Here is a 20045-nt window from a genome sequence, read left to right as displayed (position 1 = left end):
AACTGGCTGTTCTCCATGGGCCCCGTCCTGGGACCGGCGGGGGCGGGGGGGGCAAAGGGGGCGGGGAGGGAAGGCCGGCGTGTGTCCACTTGCTGGCGACCCAGCAGCGCTAATGTCACACACACCCCTCCCACCCCCGACAGCCCTTCTCCGGGGGCTCCTGTGCATGGTCCCGGCAAGGTGCCCAGTGGACGTCTCCCCGGCGTAGGTCTGCGTCTCGGGCCTGTGCGGCCGGCGGGCGGTAGTGGCTGAGCTGGGGCCCGGCCCTCCCAGGCCCTCCCAGGCCCTCCCAGGCCCCGAGTCTGTGTGCCGTGGACGTCCCTCTGTGAGTGCGTGGCGCTGTTTACCACTGCGAGGGCCGGTGCCTCGGCAGGAGGAGATGCACGGGCGGGATCGGAGTGTGCTGGGGGATTGGTGATGGATTCGGGGCCCTCCGAGCACTCTCAGGGGACCCTCCGACCGGCTGGGTGGGTGGTGTCATTACACCCCACCTGGCCACTGGGGGGCCTGGCGGGGGCCAGCACACTGCGCCCCTAGTGGCCGAGGTCTTCCCGCCTGTGCTCTCCACAACCTTCCCCACAGCGAACTGCAGGCGTAACTGGCGGCTTTATGTTTCGGGCACTGAAGTTTACGAGAATGGGCAGGTAGGGAGGCCCAGTGCCCACACCCGCCGCCAGCCCCGTAAACTGTGAGAGGAGGCCATCGGGCTCTGGGCATCTCTTTTCTTTCCACACAGTCTTCTCACTGATCTCAGGGAGGGGACAGAGGGACGCTGATCTGCTGTCCACTCACTCGTGCGTGCGCTGGCTGATCCTGTGAGTGCCGGCCAGGAGCCAGCCCCAGCCTGGAGGATGGGGAGGACGCTCCAGCCCACGGAGCCGGCCAGGGCTCTGCTGTGGGCGCTGTCGGCATTGTAGCCCAGGGGCTGTGCCTTCTGTGCGTCTGGACAGCTGTGCGGTGACGTGTCCACCGCTCGGGCGTCACCGCACGCTCACCGCCCTGAGCCGTCTCACCGTCCTCCCAGCCCTGGTCCCGCCTGTGGCTCTGCCTTCCGCAGCACGCCCGAGGGGAGCCACCGCACGTGGCCCTGCAGATGGCCTCTGCGCTGAGTCACGGCGCTGGGTTCCGCATTTCTCGCCACGCTGACAGCCGTTTCCTCCCGTGCCGCGCCCCGGCCAGCTGTCTCCCGGGCGGGCCGCTCCCTCTGTGGCCACAGGGTGCTGTCCGATGGAATCAGCCTCGGGCCCCGCTAACTGCGTGTCCGCCGCCGGCTTCGCGTCCAAAGCCGCTGCTTTTCGTGTGCTTGTCCCCTGCGTCGCAGCCACTGGTCCGCTTACTTTGTCGCCCGCCCTAACGGCCCCGGGTCCGAGGGCACGGGAAGGCCGGGTCCTGCCTGTCGGGCCTCCCAGTGGGAGAGGGAGCGGAAGCCAGAGGTTCTGGAGAGTGAAGGGGCTTCTGTGTGTGTGCAGGTGTATACAATCTGTGCATGAAAGTGCATGCACACGTGTGCGTGTGCGCGCACATGTGCACTTGCTGGTAGGTGAGACCAGCATAGAAGGTGGTTCTGGAGAGGGGAGGGGCTGTTGCGTGTGTGTGTGTGTGTGTGTGTGTGTGTGCGTGCATGTGCGTGTGTGAGGACGGGGTGCCAGCAGAGTGCCCTGCCCCATGAGGACATGAGTCAGGACCTGGCCGGTAATAAGCAGCCCCTGGAGGAAGCACCGCGGCTCCCGGAGGAACTTGGGACTGAGGGTTATAAATAGGCCCTGCGGTGGGACGAGGCGGCTGCCGCCCCCGCAGCCACAGACGTTGGTCACTCAGACGGGTCCGCGCTGGGTCCGCGCTGTGCGCCTGCAGCGAACTCGGGACAGGGCGGGGCGGGGGGGGGAGCAGGGGCTGCGCCTGGGCAATGGGTGCTGCCTGCCCCTCACCGCCCTTCCTGCCCAGAACAGCCAGCGCCACCAGCTGCCCTCAGAGCACCACACCCTCCGTCTCCCTCACACTTCCACTCCCTCCTCCTCCGCCCCCTCCACGCCCGCCCTCGTCGCTCGGGTTCGCAGACGAGGAAGCCGGCCCCAGCGGTGGGAGCCGCATCTGTGACTCCTGGGCCTGCGTTTGGGGGGCCTCACAGCATCGGCGTCTTGGGGGAGGACCGTGGTGGCTGAGGGGCTGCGTCCCCGTCCCCACAGCTCCGGCCGGGAGCAGGGACTCTCCTCCGCTCCTGCGTGGAGGCGGCTCCGGGAGGAAGGAGGCCGGGCGGCGCTGAGCCTGGTGGCCCCGCGGAGCCCCCTCCTCACACGGCGCCGTGGGCACCTGTGCCCGCTCCACGGCAGACGGGGTCCCAGACGTGGAGGAGGAAGTGCTGTGTGTGCGCGGCGGGCGCTTCCTCCGGAGGCCGTCCTCGGCCGCAGTCGGGGTCAGCTGCGGGAGCCCGCTCGCTCATCACGCCCAGCTTTTCTGGGGACCCTCCTGCTGGCCCTGTGTGCCCCTGGGCAGGTGAGTCCTCGGGGCCTCCTCAGGGGCCGGCCCCCCGAGGGGCGTCCCCCACGCCTCCAGGTCCTGTCCCGTGTGAGCGCCCATCCCAGCTCCCGCCAGCTCCCGCCCAGCCCCCGCCCAGCCCCCGCCCAGCTCCCGCCCGCTGTGCCCCGCAGGGACCCCGATACCTGAGCTGGAGCCCCCCTCTCTGTGCGGAGCCCCATGCTCACCGTCTGCGGCTGTTGCCATGCGTGGCTCTGGAGCAGGAAGCGGACAGGTGCCGCCGCCCGGGGACCGGAGGCACCGGATGGCGCTGGCTGCAGAGGGTCCCTCAGCCCCCGCTGGCAGTGCCTGCAGAGCCCTGCCCTTTGTGGACAGGGCCCCGAGGACAGGGAGTCACTGCGGGGCCTCCCTCCATACCTGGGGGGGGGGGGGGGGGGGGTCCACCCCTCCAGGGTGTCGGCAGGCGTGTCCCCACATCCCAGGGACTCGGCACCTGCCCGCGGCTGGCACAGGGTCCAGGCGGGGCCTGCCCTGCCGTCTGGTGGCTGAGCCTGGTGGCAGGTGCTCCCTGCAGCGCTTGGGTCCCTTCGGGCCTGGCTGCCTGCTACGCTCACACAGCGCACCCCCTCCTCGTGGGAACCACCCCCTCCTCTCTCGCCCTTCCCCTCCTCCCCTCCCCGGAGCCTGTCCCAGGCCTCCCCTCCCCCTCCCCCCGCCCCGGCAGAACACACCGAGCCTTTCCTTCTCCCCCCTGTGTCCGCCCAGAACCTTCCAGGACCTGGGCCCACATTTTGGATGAATGACACCCATGCCCCAGAGGTGACCTTGGGACTCCCCGGTTTGGGTGGGGCCAGGCCAGGCCCCCGAGCTCCCATTCGGTTCCTTCCTTTGCGGCCGGCATGGAGCACCGGTGTCCGGCCCCGGAGACTCCTGCCTGGCCACCTCAGCTCAGCGGCTGGGCAGGAAGAGCGAGCTCCCGGCCGAGGCCAGGGGCACAGCGGGCGCAGCCACGGGGAGAAAGGCTGTGCTGCGCGTGTCGGGGTCTCGCCTCTGTTTTAAACCAGGGTGCCCTCAGCACGTGCCCGGAGAGGCGTCTGCACGGCGCCGTGTCCAGGCTGGCGTCCTGGGCCTCGGGCTGTGAGGTGGGCGCAGTGGGGCGCGGCCGGAGCAGGGGCCCGGCTGGCTGAGGGGCTCAGGCGCGGCGGGGCCTGTCGGTCACAGGCGTGGCTCCTGAGGGCCGTGGTCCCAGCAGCCGCCTGTGCTTCTGGTGACGGATCGGGAGAGGCCGGGCGGGGTCCGGCTCCTGGGACTGAGTCCCGCCTGCCCAGCTGTCCCTGTGCTGCGTGTGCGCCCCAGGGTGCCCGCAGGAGACAGGCTCAGGCGTGACCCGGACACTCGTCCGGGCCTGACCTGGACCCTTGTCTTGGGGCTCCAGCGCGTGATGCCGGGATGAGGCCCCAGGTGCGCCCTCAGCTCTGGGAGCACAGGGAACGGGGACGCAAGTCTGCGCTGGGCAGTCAGTGGGCAGCAAAGGCCTCCAGCCCGCAGCCTCCGCGGCCTTTCTCCTCTTCCTGCGTCTGGGGAGCCATGGGGGTGGAGCCGTTTGGGGAGAAGCTTTCTGGGGGCAGAGCCATGGCGGGGGGAGCCGTGGAGGGGCCATCTGGGGGAGAGCTGTTGCGGGGAGCCGTCTGGGGGGAGGGCAGTGGGGGCCGTTGGGGGAGAGGGCAGTGGGGGGGGGAGCCGTCTGGGGGAGGGCAGTGGGGGTGGAGCCGTCTGGGGGGAGGGCAGTGGGGTGGAGCCGTCTGGGGGAGGGCAGTGGGGGGAGCCGTCTGGGGGGAGGGCAGTGGGGTGGAGCCGTTGGGGGGGAGGGCAGTGGGGTGGGCCGTCTGGGGGGAGGGCAGTGGGGGGGAGCCGTTGGGGGGAGGGCATGGGGGCATTGGGGGGAGGCAGTGGGGGGGCCGTCTGGGGGAGGGCATGGAGCCGTCTGGGGGGAGGCAGTGGGGGGAGCCGTCTGGGGGGAGGGCAGTGGGGGGAGCCGTTGGGGGGAGGGCAGTGGGGGGGCCGTCTGGGGGGAGCGCAGTGGGGGGGGCCGTCTGGGGGGAGGGCATGGGGGCCGTTGGGGGGAGGGCAGTGGGGGGGGCCGTCTGGGGGGAGGGCGTGGGGGCCGTTGGGGGGAGAACCCTCCTGGCTGAGTCCTGTGTGTCCAGGAGGCTGGGTCCTTGGAGGAGGCCATGCCCAGCATGTGGGTGGGCGGGCAGCGCACCAGCCTGGGGCAGGTACAGGCCTCCCCGGGTGCACGGTCTTCCTGCCTGTGGTTCCCGCGAGGAGAATCCTCTGAAACCAAGCGTGTTTCCTAAGCTGGGCGCCTCCGTTGTCTCACTTAAGAGGGATGGGGCGGCTTCTGTGAAAGGCGACACCGCGGCTCAGGTTACCCCAGGGCGGCCTGAGCTCCGCAGCTGCACCTTTGTGTGCGCCTGACAGCGTGCACACGCACACGCATGCACTTGGTGTGCGCGCGCAGGTACCTGTGATACGTACATGCACGCACCGTGGGCGGGGGGTGCGTACACGTGTGCACAGTGCTGTGCGTAGATACATGCATAGCATGTGCATGTGTGTGCCTGCGTGCCCAGGAGGCCTGGAGGACACGGAGAGGCGGTGGGGACGGTGAAGGTCACACGTAGGAAGGTGGGCAGGCGTGAGGCCGGAGCCCTGGTGCCGCCCCACGGGGGAGCCTGCCCTGAGCCCGGGTGCTGGCGAGACGGGACCCGTTCCCGCCGGAGGGAGCAGCCTTTCCCGGAGACGCTCCTGGCTCCCGGGACAGGAAGCACCTGACCTTGGCCCCGCGGCGAGGGCTTCCCAGGAAGCCGGCACCTGCCGCCCTCTAACCGCAGGCGCTCTCGCACGCAGGCTGCTTCTATCCGCCGCCCCGCCCGCAGCGCCGGCCTCGGCGGGTAAGAGGCACCGGGACTTGTGGGAAGGCGGCAGTGAAAGGCGGGGCCGTTCGGCTTCTCTTCACAGGAACTCCTGGCCGCTTCCTCCCGCCTGACCCACGGAGAGGGGCGCCCCAGACGGAGGGGACGCCCCCAAACGGAGAGGGACGCCCCAGACGGAGAGGGACGCCCCAGACGGAGAGGGGCGCCCCCAAACGGAGAGGGACGCCCCAGACGGAGAGGGACGCCCCAGACGGAGGGGACGCCCCCAAACGGAGAGGGACGCCCCAGACGGAGAGGGACGCCCCAGACGGAGAGGACGCCCCAGACGGAGAGGACGCCCCAGACGGAGGGGACGCCCCAGACGGAGGGGACGCCCCCAAACGGAGAGGACGCCCCAGACGGGAGGGGACGCCCACGGAGGGACGCCCCACGGAGGGGACCCCCAAACGGAGGGGACGCCCCAGACGGAGGGGACGCCCCAGACGGAGGGGACGCCCCAGACGGAGAGGGACGCCCCAGACGGAGGGGACGCCCCAGACGGAGAGGACGCCCCAGACGGAGAGGGACGCCCCAGACGGAGGGGACGCCCCCAAACGGAGAGGGACGCCCCCAAACGGAGAGGGACGACCCAGACGGAGAGGACGCCCCCAGAGGAGAGGGACGCCCCAGACGGAGGGACGCCCCCCAACGGAGGGGGACGCCCCCAAACGGAGAGGGGACGCCCCAGACGGAGGAGGGACGCCCAAAACGGAGAGGGACGCCCCCAAACGGAGGGGACGCCCCAAACGGAGAGGACGCCCCAGACGGAGGGGACGCCCCCAGACGGAGAGGGACGCCCCCAAATGGAGAGGGACGCCCCCAAACGGAGAGGGACGCCCCAGACGGAGGGGCGCCCCCAAACGGAGAGGGACGCCCCCAGACGGAGGGGACGGCCCCAGACGGAGGGGGACCGCCCCAAACGGAGGGGACGCCCCCAAACGGAGAGGGACGCCCCAGACGGAGGGGACGCCCCAGACGGAGGGGACGCCCCCAAACGGAGAGGGACGCCCCCAAACGGAGAGGGACGCCCCAGACGGAGGGGACGCCCCAGACGGAGGGGACGGACGCCCCAGACGGAGGGGACGCCCCAGACGGAGGGGACGCCCCAGACGGAGAGGGACGCCCCAGACGGAGGGGACGCCCCCAGACGGAGGGGGACGCCCCTAGACGGAGGGGGACGCCCCAGACGGAGGGGGACGCCCCAGACGGAGGGGACGCCCCAGACGGAGGGGACGCCCCAGACGGAGAGGGACGCCCCAGACGGAGGGGACGCCCCAGACGGAGAGGGGACGCCCCTAGATGGAGGGGGACGCCCCAGACGGAGGGGGACGCCCCAGACGGAGGGGACGCCCCCAAACAGAGAGGGACGCCCCAGACGGAGAGGACGCCCCAGACGGAGAGGGCGCCCCGCAGAGGCGAGGAGCCACCCCACCGGCCCAGCTCCCCTCGCCACTGCCTCTTCACGGCCGGGTTTGAGGCAGCCAGTAGCCTGTGCGAGTGGGAAGGGTCTGGCCGGCCACGCTGTGGTGTCCCTGGTACTCGGCAGCGCAGAGCCTGGCTAATGGTTAACCTCCGGCCTCAGTGCTCACTGTTCCGTCCGAGAGGCAGGGCCAGCGTGGCATTCGGGTCAGGACAGGCCTCAGCTCTGCGCGGTGTTCCAGAGTGAAGGCCGTTTCCTGCCAACCTGGACAGGGCCCGGCAGCACGCGCCCCACGGCAACGCCTTCTGGGACGACGCCGGCGCGGGGCAGCGGCCGCCCTGTCCCCTCGCCCTGTGACGGTGTCACCGCTCTGGCTCCCCCGAAGGGTGCGCTGCAGCCGTCCTCCTGAGAGCGTCCGGTCCGGAGACGCCCGGGCACAGGGCGGTTCCCGCCTGCATCGCTGCCGCGGCGTCTCCGGGCCCCTTGGCTCCGGGCCCGGGGCGGCGTCAGCCTCGGTGTCGGCGTGGCCCGGATCTGCAGCTGCACCCCCAGCTTTGTGACTTTGGGCGTCCTGTTCTGCTCTAAACAATAGACTTCCACAAGGACTGACAAAGCAGCCCGCCCTGGCCGGTGTGCTCAGCAGGCAGAGAGCGCGTTGGTCTGCGGACTAAAGGGTCCCGGGTCCGATTCTGGTCAAGGGCACAGGCCCAGGTTGCAGGCTCAATCCCAGGTGGGGGTGTGCAGGGCTCATTGTGGATGTTTCTATCTCTCTCGTCCTCTCCTTTCCTCTCTGAAATTAATAAGGATGTGTTTTTTTAAAAGGTGAAAAGGAAAAAGCGAACAGCAGCCCTCCCTCCGTCGCCGGGGAGGGCTGGCGTGGCTGGGCTCCGGGGCCGTGTGGCCTCCGGGCCGTGCGGCCTCCGGGCCGCGGTTCCGGAAAGGCCCCACCGCCGGTCCGTCCAGCAGCACGAGCTGCAGTCCGGCACGTCCTAACCGGCAGCACCTGCCCCGCGGACGGCCGCCGAGCGGTGTCTGCCGGGCGCGAGCTCAGTGTGACGGCGCTCGGGGCCGGCCCCCGCGGAGGGCGGTGGACGCGTGTGAGGTGGGGAGCCCTGGCCTGTGGTCCACGCCGTGTCCGCACCACCCTCTCGCTCCTCCCGGGGACAGCCGTGCTCAGCAGTGTGGCCCCAGGCCGCCATGAGCATGCCGGGCCAGGACCAGGACCCCAGCCAGGGAGTCCCTCCCTCAGGCGGGTACACCGGGCGGCCTGGGAGGGCATGTGCGGACGGTCTGGAGGTTCCCCCCGCCCCCCCATGACAGACGGGGAGGAGGGGTGTGGGCGGACCAGTCCGCCCGCCCTGTGTGCCCTCTGTGTGCGTCTGTACCTCCCGAGACAGGAGCCCGGGCCCCGCCCAGCGCATGAGCCCCGCCGGCCGAGCTGCGGCTGCACTTGGCTCTGGGTCTGCGGCCGCCCACCTCGCCTCACTCTGCCTCGTGGCCCTCGCCGGTGCCCGCATCGGGGGTCAGGCTTGACTGTGGGAAGGTCTGGGGACCGTCCCTCCCTCCTGCATGTCCAGCGTCACAGCCTCCTCCTCCCTCAGGGCTCGAGTCCGGGTTTGGTGACAGATCGGCAAGTAGAGCCTCAGCTCCCGGGTGAGCTGGGCGGAGGGTGTCATCCTGGTTCTGACATCAGCCTCAGCCTCTGCCTCTGCCTCTGCCTCAGCCTCTGCCTCAGCCTCTACTCTGCCTCTGCCTCAGCCTCAGCCTCTGCCTCAGCCTCTGCCTCAGCCTCTGCCTCTGCCTCTGCCTCAGCCTCAGCCTCTGCCTCAGCCTCTGCCTCTGCCTCTGCGTCTGCCTCAGCCTCAGCCTCAGCCTCTGCCTCTGCCTCAGCCTCTGCCTCAGCCTCAGCCTCTGCCTCTGCCTCAGCCTCTGCCTCTGCCTCAGCCTCTGCCTCAGCCTCTGCCTCAGCCTCAGCCTCTGCCTCAGCCTCAGCCTCTGCCTCTGCCTCTGCGTCTGCCTCGGCCTCGGTCTCTGCCTCAGCCTCTGCCTCAGCCTCAGCCTCTGCGTCTGCCTCAGCCTCTGCCTCAGCCTCAGCCTCAGCCTCTGCCTCAGCCCTCTGCCTCTGCCTCTGCCTCTGCCTCAGCCTCTGCCTCAGCCTCTGCTTCAGCCTCTGCCTCTGCCTCTGCCTCAGCCTCTGCCTCAGCCTCTGCCTCTGCCTCTGCCTCTGCCTCAGCCTCTGCCTCAGCCTCTGCCTCTGCCTCTGCCTCAGCCTCTGCCTCAGCCTCTGCTTCAGCCTCTGCCTCTGCCTCTGCCTCAGCCTCTGCCTCAGCCTCTGCCTCTGCCTCAGCCTCTGCCTCAGCCTCTGCCTCAGCCTCTGCCTCTGCCTCAGCCTCTGCCTCAGCCTCTGCCTTGCCTGCCTCTGCCTCAGCCTCTGCCTCTGCGTCTGCCTCAGCCTCTGCCTCTGCCTCAGCCTCTGCCTCCTGCCCTCAGCCTCTGCCTCTGCCTCAGCCTCTGCCTCAGCCTCTGCCTCTGCCTCAGCCTCTGCCTCTGCCTCAGCCTCTGCCTCTGCCTCTGCCTCTGCCTCTGCGTCTGCCTCAGCCTCTGCCTCTGCCTCAGCCTCAGCCTCTGCCTCAGCCTCTGCCTCTGCCTCAGCCTCTGCCTCAAGCCTCAGCCTCTGCCTCAGCTCTGCTCTGCTCAGCCTCTGCCTCAGCCTCTGCCTCAGCCTCTGCCTCTGCCTCAGCCTCTGCCTCGCCTCAGCCTCTGCCTCAGCCTCTGCCTCTGCCTCAGCCTCTGCCTCTGCCTCAGCCTCTGCCTCTGCCTCATGCGTCTGCCTCAGCCTCTGCTCGCCTCAGCCTCTTGCCTCAGCCTCAGCCTCTGCCTCAGCCTCTGCCTCAGCCTCTGCTCAGCTCAGCCTCTGCCTCAGCCTCTGCCTCTGCCTCAGCCTCTGCCTCAGCCTCTGCCTCAGCCTCTGCCTCTGCCTCAGCCTCAGCCTCTGCCTCAGCCTCTGCCTCAGCCTCTGCCTCAGCCTCAGCCTCTGCCTCAGCCTCTGCCTCTGCCTCAGCCTCTGCCTCAGCCTCTGCCTCTGCCTCAGCCTCTGCCTCTGCCTCTGCCTCAGCCTCAGCCTCTGCCTCTGCCGCGGCGCCAGTTCTCCGGTCCCTGCACCCCCTCGGTGGTGAGGCTGAGGGGCCTTCCTGATAGGGACGCGGCACCCTGTCCTGTGTCCTGTCCCGGGGGGCGAGGGGGCGGCTGGCCTCGTCCCTTGGGAAGCTGCGCCCCGTCTGTCTCCTCGCGGGCGGTGGGGCGGGCCCTCCGGCTGCTCCCTGTCCAGAGGGGGCGCGGGGAGTCCGGGTGCAGGCCTGTCCCCTGGCGCCGGAGAACAAGGCTTCGATTCGTGGCTGGCGTTTACCTCGCGCTCAGAACCGGCCTGAGGCCGCCTCGGCCGCACACGCTTCCTCCTTCAGCCCGGCTCAGCCCTGAGTCCCCGGAGGCCAGGTGCTCCCCCCCCCCCATCAGGCAGCTGGAGAGGGGGTGGCCTTGCGCGGTGCTGGGATTGCAGCGGCGGGGCCCCAGGCAGTGTCCCGCCCGCCGGCCCGCCCCCACGGTGAGCCGGAGGAAGGAGCACCGCCTCCAGGTGTGTCGCTGGTCATGGCCTTGGAAAGTCACATCCGTTCCCTGTGCGTGACCCTGTGCGGGTTCCCCCAGGCAGCCGCTTCCTCGTCAGCCGCGGGCTCCCGTTAGTTACTCAGCGTCCGCCCTGTTCCTTTTCCCGGACGGAGCGAGCAGTTCGCAGGGCGCAGGCTCTCAGGGCCGGTGCGCAGAGACAGATCGGGCGCTCAGGGCGCGCAGGGCCCGGGCGCTGAGAGGGCGCGCAGCTCAGCTCCGGAATGCAGGCGTCCTCGCCACGGCCGCTGGCCTCGCCCCGGCTCCCGGGGTGGCACCTGCCAAGGAGCTTCTGCTGCTTCACGTCCAGAAGCCAGAGAGGGCGTGGGCCGGCGGGGGGCGGGGGCCGGGGGCCGGCCGTGCGGCCCTCCCGCCCGGACCCGCGTGCTGCCCTTCCGGGGGCTGGGGGAAGGGGAGGGCCAGGAGCCAGCCACCGGGGAGCCGGGGACCCCAGCAGACAGCGCCAGTGGGACCTGGGGAACAGGACCCCAGTTGGCACAGCTGCTGAGCCCCCAGTCAGCGAGCAGAGTCCAGGGGTCCCTGGGGGCGCGTTCCCGGGTTTCTGTCACTGTGCTCAGCAGAGGCTGTGCCGGGACAGTTCTCCTAAACTCGCCGCCCGGCCCCGCCGTAGACCGGCTGCCACAGCCTCGCCTCCGCTCTGCCACTGCGAGGTCCGTCAGCCGCTCGGGGACTCGGTCCCTGAGAGGGGCGAGCGAGGTTCACCACTGAAGTGTGGGCAGCACCCACGCCTCCCACTGCCCAGACCCGCTCCGTGCAGGCACCGGGGGTCGGGCCTCCCCCCCCGCTGAGCCGGCGGCTGGCGGACGCAGAGCGTGGCAGTCCACACCAGGGCGTTCCGTGCGGGAGGCTGTGAGGAGGCGGCAGCGGGACCTGTGAGTGGGGCCGGGGCCGTTGCGGGAAGAGGCTGTCTGAGCTGAGGGGAGGGGCAGGCGTTAGTCAGCCAGGAGCGGCTGCCCAGGGGGAGGGAGCCCCGCACCACGTGCAGAGGCCCTGGGCGGAGGGAGTGGGCCATGCTGGGGTCTGAGGAGCAGGGAAGAGGGTGAGGGCGGCTATGGGGCGGGGCAGGTCACCCAGGCTCACGGCCCGGCCAGGTCCCGCCCCTCACCCGTCGCCGTGGCATCGACCCCGCACAGGTGTCACTTGCTGCCTGTGAATGTGCTCTCCAGGCCCTTCTGCCTGCAGGACGCACCCCAGGGCAGGCCCGCGGTGCATGTGTGTGCTGCGCGTGTATGCCTGTGTGAGCTTGTGCATGTGCACATATGTGCACACGTGTCTTCAGGAAGCACCGCCTGCCCGACATGGGACACTGCCCCTGAGTGACCTCGTACGGCACTTCCTCTCCGTTGACAGTTCCTCTCCCGCCCTCGGTTCCCCGTGGTCACGTGGAGCAGGTCACGTGGCCGGAGGGGCACTGGCTCCCGTGGGCCTGCTCTGCAGAGACGGGTCTCCGTGCAGAGGGACCGAGTCTGGTTTGGGCCAGGCAGTCTGAGGGGGAGCCAGGACCAAGGAAAGGCGTCCGGCCCCGCCCGCCCCATGGGCAGCGTGGGAAGCCCCTCTGGGCTCTGCTCTGTGGAGGGTGTGGTGTGTGTGGCTCCGACCTCCAGGGTCCCTGTCCTCCGCTGGGAACGGCCACCTGGGCTTAGACCCACGCTGCAGCCTGCCCAGACGCCCCGCGTGCGTGAGTCACGGGCCTTCCCGTGCCGGCCACGTGCCCGCCCCGGGCGCCCCGGCGTGGCCCTGCCGGTGGCTGACGGGCCGCTGTGCTCACGGTGACCAGCTCTCGCCGGGCAGCCGTTGGTGCAGACGCCGCCGGCCCAGCACGGCCCGGCACTGCCGCCGACGGCTCCTGAGCTGCCGGCCCGCACGTGCGGCCGTGGGTGTGTCTGCTGGCGGCTCGGGTTCCGCTCACCAGACACGGGAGCCTCTGCACCGTGCTCGCCGGCCCCTCCTGCTCTCCTGGGCGACCCGCCCTGTTTGGAGCTGTCCGTCCAGCGTGCAGCCCCGGGCGACCGCCCCGCCCGAGGTCTGTCCGCCGCCGAGAACGCATCCTGTGTGGCCACCCCGGCCAGTCAGACCCCTCCTCGCAGGCAGAGGACAGGAAATGCGTCCGCCAGGAAGACCCCTGACCGAGTGGACGAGGGGCCGCCTCTGTGCGGGCAGGACCGCCCTGGTGTGGGCTGGCTCAGGAGTTGTCCGGTTTCCGGAAGGCGTGTGTGTGTGTGTGTGTGTGTGTGGACCCTGACGTGGCCTCGCTTTCACCCCGTCCTCCGTGGGAGCCGTGGGGGGAGGGTGTCAGCCTGTCTGAGGGGCTCCGTCCCCTGCTCGCAGGGCCCATGTCACCTTCCGCTGGGTGCCCGGCTGTCCACAGAGCAGGGTCCCAGGCACGCGGGCCGAGGTGGGGCTCCCCGAGGCAGGAGAAAGGGGCCGGGCCCGAGGGCTTTCGGGAGAATGGGGAGCGGCCCCGAGTCTGTCTCCTGTGGGAACACTTCCTGCGATAGTTCATGTCCCCTTGGTGTGTGACACACAGTGTGCATACACATACACACAGGGGCCTTAGTGTATGACACACACGTGTGCATACACACAGGGGCAATAGTTCATTTCTTCTTGGTGTATGACACATGTATGTGCACGCACACACAGGGGCCTTGTTGTGTGGCACACATGTGTGCACACACATACACACAGGGGCCTTGGTGTATGACACACATGTGCGCATACACATACACACATGGGCCTTAGTGTATGACACACACGTGTGCATACACACAGGAGCAATAGTTTGTGTCCTCTTGGTGTATGACACATATACACATGCACACATACATACAGGGGCCTTGGCCTATGGCACACATGTGCACACACAGGGGCAATAGTTCAGTGCCCCTTGGCGTATGACACACGTGTACACACACGCACACATAGACAGTCGAAGACCCAAAGCTTCTTTCCAATGGGCGGGCCTTAAGAAGGAAGTAGGGCCAAAGCCGGTGTGGCTCAGTGGATAGAGTGTCAGCCTGTGGACTGAGGGGTCCCGGGTTTGATTCCAGTCAAGGGCATGTGCCTTGGTTGCAGGCACATCCCTGAAGGGGGGTGTGCAGGAGGCAGCTGGTTGATGTTTCTCTCTCATTGATATTTCTAGCTTTCTGTCTATCTCTCTTCTTCTCTGTTAAAAGAGTCAATAAAATGTATGTTTTTTATTTATTTTATTATTTTTTTAATATATTTTATTGATATTTTACAGAGAGGAAGGGAGAGAGATAGAGAGCTAGAAACGTCAATGAGAGAGAAACATTGACCAGCTGCCTCTTGCACACACCCTACTGGGGATGTGCCCGCAACCAACGTACATGCCCTTGACCGGAATCGAACCTGGGACCTTTCAGTCCGCAGACCGATACTCTACCACTGAGCCAAACCGGTTTTGGCAAAATGTATGTTTTTTTAAAGAAGAAGGAGGAAGTAGGTGCGGGTCCTCTTCCAGTGCCTCGGCACAGTGGCCGGGAGGGTGGGGCTGTGCCGAGAGCGCCTCCTGTCTGCAGAGACGAGCTCTCACGCGCCGGGTGCTGCGCTGCGGGCTGTGGAGTTGTGACACTTGCCCCGGGGCCAGATCGCCTGATAGACCGGACATCCTCCGGTGACGTGACAGGAGTGGCCGTGTGACCTCGTTTGTGACCAGGGCGCCCGCTCCTCCCGGGTTGACGTGGGCGCAGGCCCCAGGCCGTGGTGACCGTGCTTCTCCTCGCAGGCTCCGGGGCCCGCCTCGCTGTCCGCTTCTCCCCACTGCCGCCGGCCGTCCAGGTGAGTGTCCCCGCCTCGCCTGCGCGCCTGTCCTGACCGGCCTCCCTCACTGCAGTCACCGGGTCTCCTGTTTGTAAGCACATGTCACAGGGAGGGGACACGTGTCCACGTCACGTCTGCGTGTCTGATGCGGTCTCCCGGCTCAGAGCCCCGATCCTGGGCCGTGGCTGCCTCCGGGAATAATCCGGCTGGCGGCTGTGAGAGGGCTGGGGGTCCCAGACCTGATTCTGGCGTGTGCCGGAGCTGCACGCGCCCCGTCAGAGCCACAGCCCGGCTCCCGCGTGCAGGCCCCTCGAGCCCGGCGGCAGCGGGCGCACGCCCTCTCTGGACCCACGTGTTCACAGAGGCAGGCAGGCTCTCCCTGTGTGTGTGCGTGAGGGAGGGGACCCTTGGTAAGGGCCCAGGTCGGCGCCAGAGGCCAGGCTGAGTGCCGGGGGTCGGGGCGGTGCTGCTGTGAGGGTGGTCGTGGCGCAGGTGTTTCTAAAGGGTGCCTGGATCCTCAGCCTCGGTGGGAGGCGGGGGGGGGGGGGGGAGGGGATCTGGTGTGAGTCAGTTTCTGAGCCAGAGGATGGGTGCTTGCCAGGCTAAGAAGCCATCTTATGTGTTTTTGAATTTTTCCAAATGAAGAGAGAAACTCAGGTAGTAAACAGAACAACTATCGCCACAAAGCCCACAGCTGGCGCAGCGGCCGTGGCCCCACAGCTGGCGCAGCGGCCGTGGCCCCACAGCTGGCGCAGCGGCCGTGGCCCCACAGCTGGCGCAGCGGCCGTGGCCCCACAGCTGGCGCAGCGGCCGTGGCCCCACAGCTGGCGCAGTGGCCGTGGCCGAGCTGGGCTCACCTGCTCTGGCGCCCACATCCTCTGGCTTCACTGCGGCTGCCCCCGTGCGGGGGACCTTGCCCTCTCGCCTGGAGGTTCTCCCTCCGTCCCACACACCCCCCGGCCTGGGGTGCCCAGCTCGGTCCCCCAGCAGCGGGAGGAGGTCTGGGCTGGCTGCCCGCACAGCCAGCCCTCGACAGCCCTCGCCTAGCAGCGCCCCCTCTGCTGGCTCCTCCGCTCCCTCCCCCTGCCCTCCTCACACCTGCGTCCCCATCTCAGGTGACAGCTCCGGCCGCCCGCCCCCGCCCCCACCCCAGGGTGCCGCTCCGTCGGGCCTCTGCACCCACACCTGCCACTCACTGCCACTGCCAAGGGCTGAGCTGCCAGCGGGGCACGGGATGGGCCCGGGACAGGGACGGGACGGGGATGGGTGGGTCCCACAGGCCAGGCTGAGGGGGGTACAGAGGACCCGCCTCCTGCGAGGCCCCCTGCAGGGTCCCCAGGCCCTGAGCACGGATCGGATCGCCGATACCGTCCGCACGTCTGACGAGCCCACACCGGAAGCAGACTCGGCGGGTCCCTCACACCGCCCCTCCCCTAGGCCGGCGCTGAGCCCCACCATGGAGGACGGGCGCGAGCTGGACCTCACCTACGTCACCGAGCGTATCATCGCCGTGTCCTTCCCCGCCGGCTGCTCCGAGGAGGCCTACCTGCACAGCCTGCAGGAGGTGACGCGCATGCTGCGGTCCAAGCACGGCGACAACTACCTGGTGAGGGGGCGGGACGGTGAGGGAGCGAGGACAGTGAGCTGGGGGACGGGGGATGCTGAGCAGGGGGGCGGGGTGCTGAGGGGGGACGAGGGATGCTGAGGGGGGACGAGGGACGCTGAGGGGGTACGGGGGACGCTGAGGCGGGGACGGGGGACACTGAGCGGGGGAGGCGGGGTGCTGAGGGGGGGACGAGGGACGCTGAGGGGGGACGAGGGACGCTGAGGGGGTACGGGGGACGCTGAGGCGGGGACGGGGGACACTGAGCGGGGGGAGGCGGGGTGCTGAGGGGGGACAAGGGACGCTGAGGGGGGACGGAGACAGTGAGGGGGGTCAGGGAATGGGACGCTGAGGGGGGACGGGGACAGTGAGGGGGGTCAGGGAATGGGACGCTGAGGGGGGACGGAGACAGTGAGGGGGGTCAGGGAATGGGACGCTGAGGGGGGACGGGGACAGTGAGGGGGGTCAGGGAATGGGACGCTGAGGGGGGACAGGACGGGACGCTGAGCGGGCCACGGGGGACGGTAAACGTGAGGACGGGGCACTGCGCTGGCTGAGACGTGGGGACTGAGCGCCGTGATGAAGGGCAGGCAGCCGAGGGTCATGGGACAGAGCTGGTTACAGGAGCACCGGGCGCATTTGTCCTGCCCCTCAGGGGGTGGATAAGACACGGTGGGGCTCCCTGAGCTGGGCAGGGCTGCCTGTGGGAGAGGTTCCGTCCCTAAAGCACACAGTGCAGTGAGGGGGCGGGCAGGGCAGGGGCGGCGGGGGAGGCTCCCTCGTGTCCCACACGCCCCGGTGGCCTGGCCTGCCAATCCCGTCACACATGGTCTCCTCCTGAGCGGGGGGCGAGGTTGGTGTTCCGTGTCTCGTGTGTGTGTGTGTGTGTGTGTCCCCGCTTCTCAGGGACCGGTCCTCCAGCCGGAGCCCCTCCTGAGGGCCTTGTATGTTCCTTTTGTTTTGTGACGACCGCACACCTGGACACCATCCCCTGTGTCCCGCTCTGACCCTGCACACTGCGCTGAGTGCCATGTGTCAGCCCAGCTCAGCGTCCGACTCCTTTCTCCCCTTCGCAGGTGCTGAACCTCTCGGAAAAGAGATACGACCTCACCCGGCTCAACCGGAAGGTGCGCCCCCGCCCCCCCCCCGCCCCCCCCTCCCGCCCTCCCTGTCGGTGACCTCTCCCGACGCTCGTCCTGCGGGCGCCGGCCGCTCACTCCCCCCTGACTCGATGGCGAGGTCAGCAGCGCCTGGCCCTGGGCCTCTCCAGGTCCGTGTGTCTGCGGAGACGCCGGCCGAGGCAGGTGCCACGGTGAGCAGGGCGGCCCCTGCCCGTCCCCGCCAGGCGTGGCTGCACTTTTCTAATTTACTCGCGAGGAAGGGAGCGGGAGAGAGGGGCATCCGTGACAGAGCCGTTGGCCGGCCTCCTGCACGCCCCCCCTGGGCGCCGAATCCGGAGTCGCACCCTGACTCCGGTTCACAGGGCGGCGCCCAGGGAGCCGGCGGCGGGTGAGGCCTGGCGTCTTGTCCCCCGGGCCCGTCTCCGCCGGCCGCCTCTGAGGCAGCGTCCCCGCAGGTGCTGGACGTGGGCTGGCCCGAGCTGCACGCACCGCCCCTGGACAAGGTGTGCGCCATCTGCAAGGCGCAGGAGTCCTGGCTGCAGAGCGACCCGCAGCACGTGGTCGTCATCCACTGCAGGGTGAGCCGGGCGTGGGGGGGGGGGAAGAGGGGGCCCCGGGGGGGGGGGGGTCCCCCCCAAGCCCCTCCTGCCGGGGGGGGGGGGGCCCTCCTTGAACCCCTCCTGCCCCGGGGGAGGGGGGCCTCCCTCCCAGAATCCCTCCTGCCCGGGGGGCCCTCCTCCCAGAATCCCTCCTGCCCGGGGGGGGGGGGGGGGGGGCTCCCTCCCAGAATCCCTCCTGCCCCGGGGGGGGGGCGCCCTTCCCTCCCAGAATCCCTCCTGCCCCGGGGGGGGGGCGCCCTTCCCTCCCAGAATCCCTCCTGCCCCGGGGTGGGGGGCGCCCTTCCCTCCCAGAATCCCTCCTGTCCCGGGGGGGGGGGGGGGGGGCGCCCTTCCCTCCCAGAATCCCTCCTGCCCGGGGTGGGGGCCTCCCTCCCAGAATCCCTCCTGCCCTGGGGGGGGGGGGGCGCCCTTCCCTCCCAGAATCCCTCCTGCCCGGGCGGGGGGGGGGGGGGGGGCTCCCCTCCCAGAATCCCTCCTGCCCCGGGGGGGGGGGCTCCCCTCCCAGAATCCCTCCTGCCCCGGAGGGGGGGGCCCTCCCAGAACCCTTCCTGCCCCGGGGGGGGGGGCCCTCCTCCCAGAATCCCTCCTGCCCCGGGGGGGGGGGCGCCCTCCCTCCCAGAATCCCTCCTGCCCCGGGGGGGGGGGGCTCCCCTCCCAGAATCCCTCCTGCCCCGGAGGGGGGGCCCTCCCAGAATCCCTCCTGCCCCGGGGGGGGGGCGCCCTTCCTCCCAGAATCCCTCCTGCCCCGGGGGGGGGGGGGCGCCCTTCCCTCCCAGAATCCCTCCGGGCCGGGGGGCAGCGGCCTGTGGACCAGGTCCCCAGGGCAGTGGCCTCGGTCACGCACGGCCGGGCACGTGAGCAGGTGTCCGGTCTCAGGAGCCCCTTTTAGAGAGAGAGGCACCCAGTGTGCTGCTCGGACCCCCCAGTCTGGTCATTGACCGGGCCTGTGGGCAGGACGCCCGCCGATGGGACTCTGTCCTCGCGGGGCCGAGCGGCCGTGGGAGGGCAGCACCGCCTCTGCCCTGGGCCCGTGTGCGTGCCCTGCTGCCCGGGCTGCTGGCCCCGTGCTGGCCCGCCCTCACCCACGGGAAGCCAGCCCGGCGCGAGGGGCGGGAACACTGACGCTCCTGTCTCCGCAGGGCGGGAAGGGGCGCATCGGCGTGGTGATCGCCTGCTACATGCACTTCACCAACGTCTCCGCCAGGTAGGCTGCACTGCCCGGGCGGCGGGAGGCCGGGCCTGTCCCTGTGCGGCCCCGGGAGAGCCAGCTCAGGCGGAGGCCATGCTCCCGGTCGGGGACAGGCCTGTGCACGCGTGGACACGCTGACACCTGGGGCCTGGGAGACACCGTGCACGCACTGCCTCCCCCGGGCTGCAGGGGGCAGCGCCATATTCAAAGTAGGAGCGGAGCCCGCTCCCTGGGAACGGCCGGGGAGAGATGGCCGCACTCAGGGTGTGCACGCCGGCCAGGGCACTCGCATCCTGTCCCTCGAGTCCCCCGGAGGCAGGTCAGGCTCCCCCCGACAGGAGGACACGCTGGTGGGGTCCGGCGCCGGCTCAGGAGCGGCGGGGCCGGCTCTTGGAGCTGGAAGAGCCGTCCCAGGATGAGCCGCAGGGACGAGCTGCCGCTCCCGCCCCCCCATGGGAGCACAGCGAGCAAGGGGGCCGCAGGCACCCGAGACCCCCGGAGCCCGTGCGCACCCCCGTCCACTCGGCCCTGCGCGGCCCCGGCGTCTCAGTGGCCACGTTGTGCCTCTGCGTCCGTCCGTCCGTCCCAGGAAACAGAAGCCAGTTCAGGGAGCCAGCCCCTCCTCCCTGCAGAGGCCGCCTGCTCCCTCTGTTTTCCCTGGAAACGGAGCTGGGGCCCCGGGAGGAACACCCGCCCGCCCGCCCGCCCGCCCGGGAGGAGCGGATAATGAGCCCTGTGTGCGCTCCCGCTCCAGCCCTCGGCGAGGCCAGCGGCACTTGGCCGGGGACCAGGCTCCCTCCCGCGGCCCCTGCACAGAGCCCCCGTGTTCCTGCCCCACAAGGCGGCTCTGTCTGCACCGACCGCCGGGCGGGCTGGTGGGGCTTCCTCACCGTCACCCTCGAGCGGGCCGAGAGCCGCCTTTCCCGCTCGGCCCGCGAGGACACGCTGCCCCGTCCACGGCCCAGCCTCTCGGGACGCGGGACGCCGGCTGCGGCTGGGCAGGCCCCGCCATGGCGTGGGTCCGTGGCACGCTGACCCAGCGCAGCCGCCGACGTGAGCGGGGAGTGTGGCCCGGGTGACGATAGACGCACCCACAGGGCCCTCGGCAGAAGGTGGCTCCCCACCCGCCCACCCTGCCCGCCCCTCCCGCCACTGCGCCCGGGCGGCAGAGCCACGGG

The 20045-nt window shown here is 70.1% G+C and overlaps 1 protein-coding gene across 3 annotated transcripts in view; it reads left to right on the top strand.

Moving 5' to 3' along the window:
• TNS3 (tensin 3) overlaps positions 1-20045 on the top strand; it is a 92838-nt gene that overhangs the window by 34443 nt on the left and 38350 nt on the right. For all 3 annotated transcript variants that reach the window (XM_045587169.1, XM_045587168.1, XM_045587167.1), the window contains exons 2-6: positions 14300-14352; positions 15772-15940; positions 17014-17064; positions 17514-17636; positions 18818-18882. In XM_045587169.1, coding sequence (XP_045443125.1) covers positions 15791-15940; positions 17014-17064; positions 17514-17636; positions 18818-18882 — 389 coding nt within the window. In that variant the 5' untranslated portion in view covers positions 14300-14352; positions 15772-15790. The remainder of the gene's footprint in view (positions 1-14299; positions 14353-15771; positions 15941-17013; positions 17065-17513; positions 17637-18817; positions 18883-20045) is intronic.

This window comes from Pipistrellus kuhlii, unplaced genomic scaffold, assembly GCF_014108245.1.
Source record: "Pipistrellus kuhlii isolate mPipKuh1 unplaced genomic scaffold, mPipKuh1.p scaffold_m20_p_26, whole genome shotgun sequence".
NCBI lineage: Eukaryota > Metazoa > Chordata > Mammalia > Chiroptera > Vespertilionidae > Pipistrellus > Pipistrellus kuhlii.
Note: the sequence above shows the minus strand (reverse complement) of the source record. Positions and strands in the feature narration are given on the sequence as shown.